The 13,913-nt window shown below is 37.8% G+C and overlaps 1 protein-coding gene across 2 annotated transcripts; it reads left to right on the forward strand.

The window, feature by feature from the left end:
* Nucleotides 1-1,914: 1,914 nt before the first annotated feature.
* prkra (protein kinase, interferon-inducible double stranded RNA dependent activator) lies at nucleotides 1,915-13,889 on the forward strand. 2 transcript variants are annotated; one of them, XM_044364885.1, is made up of 8 exons: nucleotides 1,915-2,165; nucleotides 9,043-9,218; nucleotides 9,789-9,870; nucleotides 10,333-10,411; nucleotides 10,706-10,823; nucleotides 10,912-11,006; nucleotides 11,121-11,283; nucleotides 12,773-13,889. In XM_044364885.1, exons 1-8 carry the CDS (start codon nucleotides 2,113-2,115, stop codon nucleotides 12,928-12,930), a joined length of 924 nt encoding a protein of 307 aa, XP_044220820.1. In that variant the 5' UTR covers nucleotides 1,915-2,112; the 3' UTR covers nucleotides 12,931-13,889. The 2 variants fall into 2 exon arrangements, with proteins under 2 accessions (XP_044220820.1, XP_044220821.1); XM_044364886.1 differs by lacking the exon at nucleotides 1,915-2,165 and adding an exon at nucleotides 5,701-5,989.
* The last annotated feature ends 24 nt before the right edge of the window (nucleotides 13,890-13,913 follow it).

Genomic DNA, 13,913 nt, shown 5'->3' on the forward strand with positions numbered 1-13,913 from the left:
TATTTCAACCAAATATTCTTTTTTATATTTTAATCTCCCTCTTGCCTATCAAAAAAATAGAGGGGGAACAATCTCCTCTGCCTCTATGGACCAGCCTCCACTGTTACAAACACAAACAATGAGGTGTCTGACTATTTCTTAGTTTCACTAAATTTTGCTTAATTTTACTTTTTCCACTTTTCCACCTATAAGTTTAATTACTTAAGTTACATATGATAATTTGGATCAGAGAATAATCAATTATAAGTATTATTAGTAGCTTTTTAGTTCACCATCTCACACAATGTGTTTTATTTTTCCCGGGGAGTTCGACATTGTGTTTGTCCTGACAAAAGTGAATGCAGACGTTAGCCAGAGGACTGATATCACCGGTGAAAAAAAGCAGATGCCTTAACCAGCCTTCACGCTCAGGAACAAAGTGGTCTTTCTGATCCCCAGAATCCTACTATATAAGAACTATTAGATTCCTGGTACCACCAGCACAGTAGTGGTATATTCCCCAAATGTGATTTCATTATTGTTACTTAAATGTCATTTAATGTATTTAATGACTGTATACATACTGTGTGGTTGTCACACAAGCAGTGATAACAATAAACTCTTACAAAGCACTGTTATGAAAATTTGAATTTTATTCATTCATAACTTGTTGAATCTTCAGTGCAGTCGTTCTGCATGCGCACGCTGAACTGACCATAATGCCACAAATTTGCATGAGAATAAAACATTTGGATCTTTTAATTAGTGCTAGTGATTAATGGATGATTTGATCAATAGACAATAAATCTTGAGCAGTTTTTATAACTGATGATTCATTCATTCATTCAAGTGTTGTTAAGACATGACAAACAATGTGAAGGTGTCACCTCTGACTGTTGACGGGCATTTTTCATACATTTCATTTTATTTACTAATCGATTAAGTCAATCACAAAAATAATCAACAGTTTAATTGATAAGCAAAACAATTGTTAGTTGAAGCCCCACTATTAAATTTAAAGTATCACCAGGAAACTGTATCACTGCTGCTGTGTTTCTGATCTCACAATCTAAATACCTCTAATCATATTGATTAATTGATGATTGATTGATCCTGCACCACATTTGCATGGGCCTACAAGACACCAGACAGCAACAACAACCAAGATGATCACAAATCATAATGCACAAAGTAAAACAAGATAAATAAAAATATTAAAAAGCCAACTCTACAGACAACCAAATCAGGATTGTTTAATTGTTCTTTTCAAATAGTTTATTTATTCTAATTGGGCAATGAAACAAAGTTAATTAATTCTCAACATTACAAAAATCAAAACAAACACATAAACACTGCTCTTCACACCTTCATACCTGCCTACCTCAATTGCCTTTGAATGTCATTTCTAAGATTTGGCTTATTCCAAGTATCTGCCTTTGCATTAAATACTTAAAGATCCTCTTCAGACATGTTTCAAGATGTATATAAATACTCTACTTTGAATAATAGTTTGTGTCCGATATGGTTTTTCCACAATAAAAAAAAGTTCAGTTATCTAATGAAAAGTCTTAAAATGACATCTACTCCCTCCCAGCAGATGACTTTGAAAACAACCTTCTGGTGTCAAACTCTGCACATACATCATTCTGCACAGTGAGACTCAAACATCCAAGTGAAGAAACAAGAAGAAGAAAAACACATTTTTGAGTGGAGGGGGACTTTAATTTATATAAGTACTTTTAAAAAATTCTGGTTAGTAGTATTGGAAATCTGAGTAATCTATCTCTGAAGGTCATTTAGGAGTTAAATGTCTTTAATATGCGGCAGTAGCAGTAAAATGCAGCCCTCAGTCACCCAGTCAACCATCATCAGTAGGTGGCAGTAGACACTTTCTCCAGACACTGGCTGTAGTTGACCCGCAGCTGACCTGGATGTTGATATGATGTTATCTTCGATTATTTCCCCGGTCAGGCTCATGATGAAGATTTGTTAGCATCTTTAGGGCACTTTATAATCCTCTCAATAACAATACTAGATGCTCAGGAAAATACCTTAAAGTGGTGTTTTGGGTTTTCTTTCATTTACCAGCAGTAGAGTCTCCAGTCGGCGTGCAAACGACAGAAAAGAGCAAACATGTCTCAGGAGGGATATCAGGCTACATCAGGGCAAACCTCCGCCGACACGAGGTTAGTTGATTTACTATATTGATTACAGTGTGATTAAAGATATATTTGCTAACCGTAAACAATGACAGGTTGACCGTGTTTCTTCTAACTGTTAAAATGCAGCCATTAGGTTAAAATCGGTGCTGTAAAACGTCTCAAGTTTAATGAATGTGAATGACAGTTCTAGAAAAATGAAACTGTAAGAAAAATGTTAATAACAGGCTGATTTTCTTTAGTAAGCAGCGTTAATGAGCTTTTTTTTTTTTTTAAACGTTAGCCTAATGTTTTTATTGCACTTACAGCTAATACGTCCAAATGTGATACTTTAAAGATACTAGCAAAGAAGTTGAGTTATGTCGCTTGTATTTAACCAAAGAAATATCAACAACATGATGTGAACGTCACAGAAAGTTAATTTTTGACTGCAAACTATGACGTTAGCGTTACATGCTAATGTGAGCTAACGTTAACCTACTTAGCTTTGGCCGGTGTTACACCGTATTTTGTTACCTGCAGTGTTGGAAGAAGTACTCAGATCCTTAAGTAAAAGTATCAATACTACAATGCAGAAATACTTAATTGTAAGTTAAAAACCTTGCATTTAAAATCCTACTTTTACTTGAGTAAATTTAGCTGGTAATACTTCCATACTTAATTATGATTTTAAATGCAGGATTTTTGCCTGTAATCAAGTGTTTTTACATTGTGGTATTGATACTTTTATTTAAGCAAAGGATCTCAGTACTTCTTCATACACTGCAGGTCACAAAATCTGATGGGTCACCAAATATCGTGTAATGGTCTCACGGTATCGGAGACGGTTTAGAGCATCTTTGACGGTATTTCAGACATCACGGTGTCCAAACACTTGACTTTTCTGGCCATTACTCAGGAACCGAAGGGGAGATTGTGACCATATTTCACATTTGGTCGGATAGTGAATTAGTGACATTAATCTTGGGTGTCCACCTTGAAACTGTGGTGATTGTATAAATCTTCTGTGCTGCCAGGTTGAAGATGTGTTTGAAGTATCCACGTTTTAGTATTTGTAGCTTCTTTGCAGTAACATCCATATTTGAAGCTTTGTCCACTGTTGTGGCTACAATTTTATGGTCTATCAGAATCACTTTTATTGGCCAAGTATGTGAACATACAAGGAAAATGCACTTGATACCTTTTTATTAAATTCCTTCAAAGTCTTCACTATAAATGTTATATGAGTCTGGACAGACATGGATGTAAACTGCAACTTGACTGGTTGTCAGAGGCATACAATCGCAAGGTGATATTTCTAGTTTTATTATATTTTTCTGCTCCTTAAGTACGGGCAGCCTCTTATCCAGTTCTGGGAGGTCCTCCCTGGTGGACTAGGAGTTAGGATTCAGCATTTTTCTCCCTTCCTGGGTGTCCTGGGTGTCTTTTCTCTCCGCTGTTATAAAAAATAATACAAACAATATCAATGTAATGTTACAATGATGAAAACAATAAATAACTTGTAACTCTGGGAACATGTTTTCTTTTGTTAGGGAAGAATGTCAGGGACAAGAGAAAAGGCTTACAGCAGGGAAACACTTCTTCTGACAGTGCAGAGCGTAAAATCAGGGGAAAATGTGAGGAAAGTCTCGACGATCAATGGGGTACCTAAATCCACCTTGGCTAACCACAAGGCAGGGAAACATGATTGTGGTCCTCATCCACATAGAGCAATCACCCTTGAAGAGAAGGACGCATGGTGGACTACATTGTGTGGATGGCAGATGATGGATTTCCTCTTAAATCATAAAATGTCTGGCTTTGGACATCATCAAAAGCTGTTTCAGCAACATTGAAACACTTGTGAATGTGCAGAAGGGCCTCAGCGACAACTGGCAGGCCCATTTCAAAGGCTGCCACCCTGAGCTCACCAGCAGTACACCAGACTCCCTAGATCAGGCCTGGGTCTATGGGGCAACAGCAGAGGGTTTGGAGACCTTCTTCAAACTTCTGGGAAATATTGTTAATATGCACAGTCTCCACAATAAGCCTCGCTTGTATGGAACTGTGATGAAACAGGTTTTGGTGAAAAGCTCAAGTCCAAGGAGAAGGTTTTGTGCCAGAAGGGAAAGAAGCATTGTTTACCGCCAGCAGACGACCACCAGGGAGCACATAACTCTGCCCTGCTGCGTCAGTGCAGCAGGGACCAGGATTCTGACCTTCATCATCTATCCTCGCTGCATTCCCAGTGTAGTGTATGCTCTGGATGGTCCAACAGACAGCCTGTACGGCTATTCATAGAAGGGACACATGAACACAGAGTTCTTTCTAAAATGGCTGGACCATTTGTGAAACATGCACCTGAAGAAAGACCTCTCATGCGGACAAGCAAACAAGGGTCGTCACCAGTGATGAATATAGTGTCATCCTGCAAAACCTGGATGCTGCGGAGAAGGAAAATGGATGAGATGAAGAAAAAGAGGAAGGAAGAGCAAGAAAGAGAATAAGACGGAAAAAGGGCCAGGATAGAAAGAGAAGAGAAAGACAGAGAAATCCTCTTGCTGAAAACAGCGACCACCATGCAGTGTGCACGAACATCACAGCACCAGGGTCTGAGGCAGAGGTGGATGACTGGGTGCAGCGCAAATCCTGTGAGCTGCGGCATCGCCTCGTCTGTGTCGACTGCAGAGATGCTCCAGATGGGGAATGGCTGTGCTACAAGTGTGGCCTAATTGTGTGAGGAAGACGAGGCTGTCACTCACTGTGCCTGAGAAAAGAAGAAACTACATAGTTTATCCAAATAGTTTTGTACATCGTTAAATATTTAGTTTTCACACACACTCAAACACCAAACTGAGACATTTCTTTATTTTACATACATCTGATGTTTGTTGCTCCATCGTTAATGAATTATTATTCATTATTGTATTATATTATTCATATATAATTAATGTTAATGAATATATTACCTTTCGTGATTTATGAATTAATATTTCAATTAACATTTCAATCACTTTAATCATTCCAATTAAGTTAGTTTACATTTGCATTAAACATTTAAACATTAAACTATCAGTTATGTGTCTTATTCTTAGTTTTGACTTATCTCACTTAAGTTTTGCTAGCTAATTAATGTCACGTGGTTATTTGCCTGTAAGGGCTATTAATTGAAATTAACTGGATGCGCATATTACATAATGTGAGATATTCATGGAGAATAACTACATGTAAGAGTTTTGAAATAACTATATTATATAATATATTCAATGACATTTGATACAAAAATTATGCTTTTAGAGCATTAAAAATGTTTCTGTCTTGCCTGTCTGGGATACCGTGAGTTGAAAACTGCACGTGTCCCGATCACTGTGATGATGTGTTCACACCAAATGTGAATTGAATTGAAGTGAATTTTTCGCGCGGCGGGATTATTTACAAAGTCAATGCAAAGACGCGTCTGTTCACGCTGGGCGATGCGAATGACGGGAATAACGCGATGCTAATATGCTAAATTCGGGTAATTCGGTATTTGCATGAGTTGAAAATATTTTATGGAACACAGATTGGACCAAAAGGTCTAGTTCGGCGTCCGCATTAATACGTCAAATTTGTACATCTTAACGACAGAAAATATCCTGTTAACACGTCCATTTTGAACGTGTTGAGGCGTTTGGACCATTACGGCTTCCGTATTATTGGTTGGTGTCATCATACCTTCCCCTTTTTGACATATAGGGGCTGCGTTGAACTATACATATGCCTACGTTGTTGTCATACGGGCCCTTGCTAGTGGGTACGTTTGGGCTGCGGCATACACAACTATGATTTAGTATTTGGGACAGTCAATTTGCGACGTGGATCAATTTTTGCAGGTAATTTTGAACTCTGGTTGCTGAGGAGAACAAAGAATGGCCTCCACAAACTTTTTGAACAATTGTGGTTGTTTCTTTCTAAACACAAATTTGGTGTTTTAAACAGGGAAACTGATTCCTAATCAGCAGTCTCTTCATAAAAGTTCTTTCTTCCCCCCCCAACCTCCTGAAAATTCAACAGGTTGTCATTTGTGCTTTAATACTGCTATCTAGTGGGCAGTTAGGTGAACACGCCACATTAAATGAATTTGTCAAGTATGTTATTGAATACAAGCTACATTTTTTTCTCAATAAGTAACCAGTAACCTTCGAAAAATGTAGATGTTAAAAATGCCACTGTGAATCAATATGATTTCTTAAGCCCAATTCAATCAATATTATTTCTTAACCTCAATTCATGCAAGGAAGGTTTGAGTGGGGAAGTGTTCTCTCTCTCTTGCAGTGATTGTATTTAGGTTTTCCCCACAGAAACTGGTGAAGTCATGGCACCCAATTTTAAACGCCCCGAGTCTTCATAGCATTCTGGACACTGTGTCTCTTGGTTATAAAATGGAAAGCATCTCAAGGTGCATCTACCTGACATATTCAATTGCTATTCCAAATAGAGCTATTAAAAAATCAATCAGGAAAATCCACCATGTTAAGAAAGCAGAGACAACTAAAGAATTTGAAGATGGAGGCATACAAGCTATTGATTTTATTAATTTAACCTTGAAAATCAATTCGTTAAAATCTTTTCTGAAAAATAACCTTTGGTACAATATGCCTAGAGTAATATTCAAGGAGTTGGGAGGTGTAGAATTTTTACTTAAATGTGATTTTACCATTCAAAGACTCCCAATTAAATGATCCCTTTTTCACTAGCAGGTCATTTTATATTGGAAACTCTTTTACAGTCATAATTTCAGCTCATATAATACACCTTTATGGAATAATAGATTATTACAGTTAAAAACAAATCATTGTATAACAAGGACTGGATGGAGAAAAGTATTTGGCCGGTGGTTCATAGTAGTGTTTCTATCATGTCATTGGAGAATTTCTGCCTTAGATGTGACTTAATTGGCATCATAACAACCAAAGGGGAAAAAGTTGGTTGAGACGTAGTTTCATATGTAGTTTTTCCTCCAACAATTCCCTTAAATTGTTGATTGGGTAAAGCAATAAAGCTGAATGTAAATGTAATAACAGCTAGCCGGCCGTATTTCTTTAGCAAGCAGCGTTAATGTTATTGTAATTGTTGCTTTACCCCTTTATTGCTTTACCCAATGCCTTTAATGTTATTTCTCCTTTTCTAATTGAGTAGTCTAAGGTAGCATGAATTGCAGTACCAACAAAATTGTATCTATATGTGAAAAACTCTCTAATATGACTTCAACCCTTGAGCATCATAGTAACATTTGTTTTTTTACTTTCTTATCTTTCTCTTAAACATTTATTTGCTTTGATGTCTTGATTGGATGGTTAACTTATATCCTGTTTTTTGTAACTGTTGTTAATTCTGCTTTCTCAATAATGTGCTATTTAATGTAAAAAAACAAACAAAAAACAGTGTTGATTCACCACTTGACATTTATTTCATAATTACTTAAGTTGAGGCCGTCATTCAGTTGCAGATGTGGTGTCTGAAGAAGCAGCCTTGTCGATAGGTCTGTGTGGGTAAAATCCTTCATGAAATGCTCCAGTGGAGCTGCTCTGTGGTCGTACTGGCCAGCCTTTAGTGTGAATGTTTGCAGCACATGAGTGTGAGCAGAGTGTTTCTGCAACAAGACCTTTACTTTCAGTGATAATTCCCTGGATCAATGAAGTAAAAACTAATTGTAGGCTCAGTCCAGTTATATACCCTGCAGCGAAGCCACAGACCTCAGTTAACATCAGCTTCAGTGCGCTCAGCAAGAATGCGCAGAATGGTTCTGGGACTCAAAACCGCTTTGTGAAATCAAGATTTTATCCAGGGTCATTTCTGTGGTCACTTAAGCGAGGCTCGCATTTCATATGCAGTCTAATAAAATGAAATCGTGGTCATAATACCCTCAAACATCTGATCTATCCAGATGAAAATTAGTTTCACAGACCAAAGATTCAGACACAGTGCTTGCTGCTGTGGTATGTACAGACTTCAGTGTTTTATTATGCCTAAAGACTTCCTGTTTCATCCCTGTTTTTAACATTAGGTCATTATAAATTGTGGAAAAATCTCACAAGTAAATTCAAAATATGTGCACAAAGGTCAATTTGACAGTAAGACAGTTGAGACTAGACTTTACTTTAGTAAATCAAAATAGACGATGTACAAGAGCCTTAAGCCTAGATGTGTTACACTGAGTCCAGTGAAAAGAAAGCTCTGCAGTGTAATCCAGTACACCAGTCCTGCAATAAATATTATAAACCTTTATGGATCGTAAGGTTTGATTTGTTGAAGCTGTCAGAAAGTAATGAACTCAGCTCTGGTTATTTCCCAGGCTGTAGTTTTTGGTGAGGTTGTAATGGACTGCATTAAATTAAAATATGTTTATAAAGTTATGTCTGCCTCAGTTTACATGAAGGTGGACATTTTCAAATCCATTTACATTTCTCAGTGTAGTAATGGGTTGATTTATTAAGTTGCGTTATATTCTACACAGGTTTCTCTTCTTCTGGCCACTGAAAAACCTTTTCTAGTGTGTCATCACATGTCACAGCTGATCAGTTGGCTGCTGTTCTGTCGAGGTTTTATCCAAAGAACTTATTGGAGTCATCAGTATCTTTTAATTTACTATGAAAAAAAAGCTTAATAGTAAACAGCAATGCTACTAATAGTCTAATGATATTCCATCCATAGCTGAAATAGTAATTTTAGTGGATCATAATAAGCTGCCAGTATCTGTTGAAAAAGTTAATTATATGGCATGTAAATATTAAAAGTGTTGACAAAATGTTCCGCTTAATTCTCCCTGCTGGAGTCATTATTTCTGGCTCATTAACTATCCTGGTTTGTAGCTCAGATGTATATTACAATCATTTTATTGCAACAGTGCAGTTTTTACGGTAGTGTTTGTTTTTAATACACACAGCGTGAATACAGATGAAGCGCAGAGGGCCAGCCCAGGGAAGACGCCGATACAAGTCCTGCACGAGTACGGCACCAAAACCGGAAACCTCCCCGTGTATGTGATGGAGAAGGCGGAAGGAGAAGCTCACCAACCCAGCTTCGTCTTCAGCGTGAGAGTCGGAGACGTTAGCTGCACAGGTGAGTTACAACCCTGCTGTGTTGATAGCTGCCTGACACTAGATGAAGCCTTTTATTTGAGTTAAATATCACACACTCCTCATTCAGAGAGACTCCAGCCTGCATCTTCTTATTTGTCACGTGTGTGTTGTTGCGATATACTCTTAAATATGTCCCATATATGGCTTGTGTTTTTTAACCAAGGTATCTCACTTCAGGCGTAGAACAGTGCAGGTCCAGAGAAGAAGCATTCATAAAGCCGTTAGTGTTGAGGTGATGAGAAAATAATCCAGTCTCTACATCTGACATCTAACAACAGTACGCTCTAGGAAAGGCTTTGGATACACTTCATTTTCAGACAGATTTTTCTTCATGTTTTTCCAAAATGTCCTTTTCAGTAGCCCTCAGGGTTAATCTTTACTTTCTGGAATAATTCATTAAAGCACAGTTGCTTTTTAAATTTAGAACAAAAATCTTAAATTTTGGCTCGCAGTGGCTTGAGATTAAGGTGCATTTCATCTGGCTGTAAATTAATTTCTGTAATATATTATATAATCTGGTGCGTGTGTGGCTTACTGTATTTTGTTTCAGGTCAAGGTCCCAGTAAAAAGGCAGCCAAACACGTGGCTGCAGAAGCTGCCCTGAATATTCTGCAGATAGACGTTGGAACAGTGTGAGTAGAAACAGTCTGGACATAAAATTAATCAGCAGTCATTTAATATTCATTTAGGTTTGTTTTTTTTTAAAGAAAAAATGCCACATATTCACTGATTCCAGCTTCTCAAACTTGTTTGAGAAATTTGTCAGATTTCTTAATCTTCTATGATAGTAAACTGAATATATCTGACTTTTAGACTTTTGGTTGGACAATTCAAACAATTTGAATACGTCAACTTGGTTTTCAGGAAACTATGATAGCAACTTTTCACAATTTTCTGACATTTTATAGACCACGCGACTCATCAAATTATCAACATAGTAATCTGCCTATTAACTGATAATGAAAAATAATCATCAGCTGCAGCCTTAGCAATCCAGAGTTGCAGTACACACATGTCAGACGGCTCCACTGCCAGCCTGTAGTGAATGCTGATGTGTTGCAGCTGTGGTAACCGCTTTGATGTAATCCCAACAGGAATGTTCCTGTGAAGTCTGAGAGTAATGGTGTAGCGGCAGAAACAAACAACCATCCCAACTCAGTAGGGATTCTGCAGGTATGTGAGTCATAGCTGTGCTGTTTCTTTGTACTTGTGTCCTTCTATGTACATGTGATTCTACACTGTATAAACAAGTGTCTCTGTCTACTAAATGATATTTTGTAAAAAACACTAAACCATAGCAAGAGGAAGCTTAATATTTACCTCCAGATATTAAAAAAATGTCTCCACTTGGCTGTAATTCAGTGTGTTTGATAGGAAGCATGTCCTGCTCACAGTAGTATGCACAAAAATATACTAATAGTATTATAATGCTGTTTTTTTTTAATCATTTTTTGCCTTCCATGCTAGGAACTAGCGTTGCAGAGAGGATGGCGTCTTCCTGAATACACAGTTTTAATGGAGGCTGGTCCACCACACAAGAGAGAATTCACTGTTACTTGTAGATTGGAGTCCCTGTCAGAGAAGGGTATGGATGCTTTTGAGACTTTGCAAGAAACTGCAAGTTTTTTTTTGTTGTTCACCTTGTTATTAATCTATGATTTATGTTTCAACAGCTGTAGGAAATTCAAAAAAATCAGCGAAAAAGGCAGCTGCAGAGAAAATGGTGGCAAAGCTTCAAAGTCTGTCAGGCTGCTCTGAAATCACATGGGTATGTCAAATGTTATTCGCCCTTGCGAAGTGACCACAGGAGGCAGCTGCTACGTTTCTGGCTTAAAAATCGATCGTTTGTGCCAAATTTTTTGAGTTGTGTTACATTTTTCAGGCTCCCACACCAAGTGTCCGATTTGAGAACTTAAGGAACTCAACAGCAGAGAAGATTTCTTTATTGAGAAGAAACCCGCTGAGCATTCCCAACACAGATTACATTCAGATGATGTTGGAGCTGTCCAAGGAGCAAGGCTTTGAGGTCACGTACTTTGACATCGGTAAGAACAAAACGTTTCTTGGTTGCTAAAGAAACATGGTGCTTTTCCAGTCAGCTAACGTGCCTCCTCACTTCCCTCACTCCCATTTTCTCTTTGCGTCTTTGCCCCTCCAAAGGAGACACTAGAGAGAGAAATTATATTCACCAAGTGGGACATCGTTACTCATTCCAGTGACATTTTGAGGAAACTGCAGTTGCTCATGAGGATTGACTGCACTTTTTTCCCAGTTATTTCTTTCTGCCTTTATTTTATAGCGACAGTGGAGAGATGACATGAACCAGGGGAAAGAGAGGTGCAACAAAAATCTGCATTTTCACTCCTAACCCACAATGGTGCCCTTAATTAACAGTTTTAAAGAAAAATGCCTGATAAATGCAACACCAATACTGATTATGGATCCATTGCAGCGCCAAGGCATGATTAAAAACACTTAAACAAAATACCAGTGGATAGATTTGTTCAACAAAACAAAAGATCACCTATAAATGCTCTAAATAAAAAAATCTATATTCTAACATCATCACACATGAAAACAGTTGGGCTCATTGAATCCACAAGAGTCTCAGCTTTCCAGTCATACCCTATTTATTTATTTATTCCAAGACTGTTTAGGGACCCCAGTATGCAGAAATATTAATATACACAATTTTTAGAATAGGTGAAGATAACACATTTATACTGCATGCAAAGAACTGCATGGGATTAGCATAAAGTGGGCATGTATGTAAAGGGGAGACTCGTGGGTACCCATAGACCCCATTTTCATTCAGATATATTGAGGTGAGATGTCAGGGGACCCCTCTGAAAATGGCCATGCCAGTTTTTCCCCTCGCCAAAATTTAGCCTAACTTTGGAGCATTATTTAGCCCCCTTCCCGACAAGCTAACATGAGACAGTTGGTACTAATGGATGCCTTAGGTCTTCTAGTTTTATATGATACCAGAATCTTCTGAGCCTATTACAGCCTCTGAAAGGCAGTAATGTCGGCCGAGGACGCTGGCATCCTTGTGCGAGTTTAACCCTCCTGTTGTCCTCGGGTCAAATTTGACCCGTTTTCAAATGTTTTTATATCAGAAATATGGATTTCTTTCATCTAATTGCCTGGAAATCACATGGATGGCTCCATACCACACACTTTGCAAGTAAAAGTAATGATCACTACTTTCATTGAATTTTGGGTGTTTTATTAAAATTGATAGCATCTGTGGACTTTTGTCCTCCCGGGTCAATTTTGACACGGGAGGACAAAAGTTGCATGATCGACGGGAAGACAACAGGAGGGTTAAGAGGTTAATGAACCCAGGTGCAAAGAAGAATAAAAGTAGCAAGAGTGTACAGTCATCACATTGTTTTTATTTTGTTTTATTGTATGAGAAAGGTTAGAGACTCTATTGGTTGGCTGCTGTTCCTGTTATATAAAGGATAATTTGATGTTGTGTGTTCATTGTTGCTGGTTGTGTCACAGTAAGTGTGTATCTGTGTTTTGCAGGTGAGCTGACGGTAAACGGCCAGTATCAGTGCTTGGCGGAACTGTCCACCACCCCCGTCACCGTGTGCCACGGCACAGGCATCTCCTGTAGCAACGCGCACAACGACGCAGCACACAGCGCCCTTCAGTATATCAAGATCATGGCTTCCATCAAGTAAAACCACCACAGTCAACCATTGCCCACGTTGTCACGTAAACCAGCTGATGTCGAGTCAGGATGAGGCTATAGATTGTTCTTCCCACTAGTCTTCCTGCCTGCGGACGATATGAGGTCAAGGTATATTTTTATATTAATGTATATCAAAGCAGATCATGTTCCACAGTAAGTGAAGATACAACAGTGTTTGTGAGGAGACAAACATACTCAGTATTAAAAATTAAATGGAAATGAAATTTTGTCATGAAGTTGTTAGGACTTTATGATGTCCAGCATATTTAAACAAATGTACATGTGTAAATGAAGAACAATAAGTAATATGAAGCACTCCTTTTTACGTGCGTAGTTTGAGCTGTCAGTGCTTTATTTGTCCACAAATAACTGTGTTGCGTGTGAAAATATATATATATTTTTTTTTAGGATGCAGATGCTTTCAGTCTACTTTGACTTGATTTAAGTTTTTATTCCACAGTTTTGTCTCAGATGTTCATTGAAGGTCTTTAACTTTTAATTTACCTCAGACACCTGCCTTTCTGTTAAACTTTAAATTAATAAAAGTTGCCTGAAAATGTTTTAAAACTTGATGTGTAAAAGTGAATCGAAGAGAAGAGATTATTTTGACCTTGTTAAATTTGAAAGTATAGTCTGCAATTTGGTTTACAGCAAGATAGAATTTTTTTTTTTTTCTTTTCCATCTGTGTGTACACAATCTACAATCTTTATCAGGTTAACTGTCAAAGTGTAAAATGACGTTACTTTGCTACAGACACATATTCCCAATCTGCTGGTCTGTTGTTATTGTTTGCAGTGTGCCTCATAGTACATACAACTAAAATCTGTGATTATATTTAATATTAACTGACTGGTATCTGCTTTATGAACTGAACCCTGGTGGAGAATAACAGCAGCAGCAACAACATGTGTATGAGTCTGAAAATAAACCCAAACACTAAATGTTAATGAGTGTCGTTTTCTGTTAATGCT

The sequence above is a fragment of the Thunnus albacares genome, chromosome 11, assembly GCF_914725855.1.
Source record: "Thunnus albacares chromosome 11, fThuAlb1.1, whole genome shotgun sequence".
NCBI classification, from domain to species: domain Eukaryota; kingdom Metazoa; phylum Chordata; class Actinopteri; order Scombriformes; family Scombridae; genus Thunnus; species Thunnus albacares.

Excerpts from the sequence above, each read along its gene's own strand:
- prkra (XM_044364885.1), top strand. The coding sequence starts at position 2,113 with ATGTCTCAGGAGGGATATCAGGCTACATCAGGGCAAACCTCCGCCGAC. Across the intron at positions 9,219-9,788 it reads CGGAGACGTTAGCTGCACAG|GTCAAGGTCCCAGTAAAAAG; the intron begins GTGAGTTACAAC and ends ATTTTGTTTCAG. Across the intron at positions 10,824-10,911 it reads GGAGTCCCTGTCAGAGAAGG|CTGTAGGAAATTCAAAAAAA; the intron begins GTATGGATGCTT and ends ATGTTTCAACAG.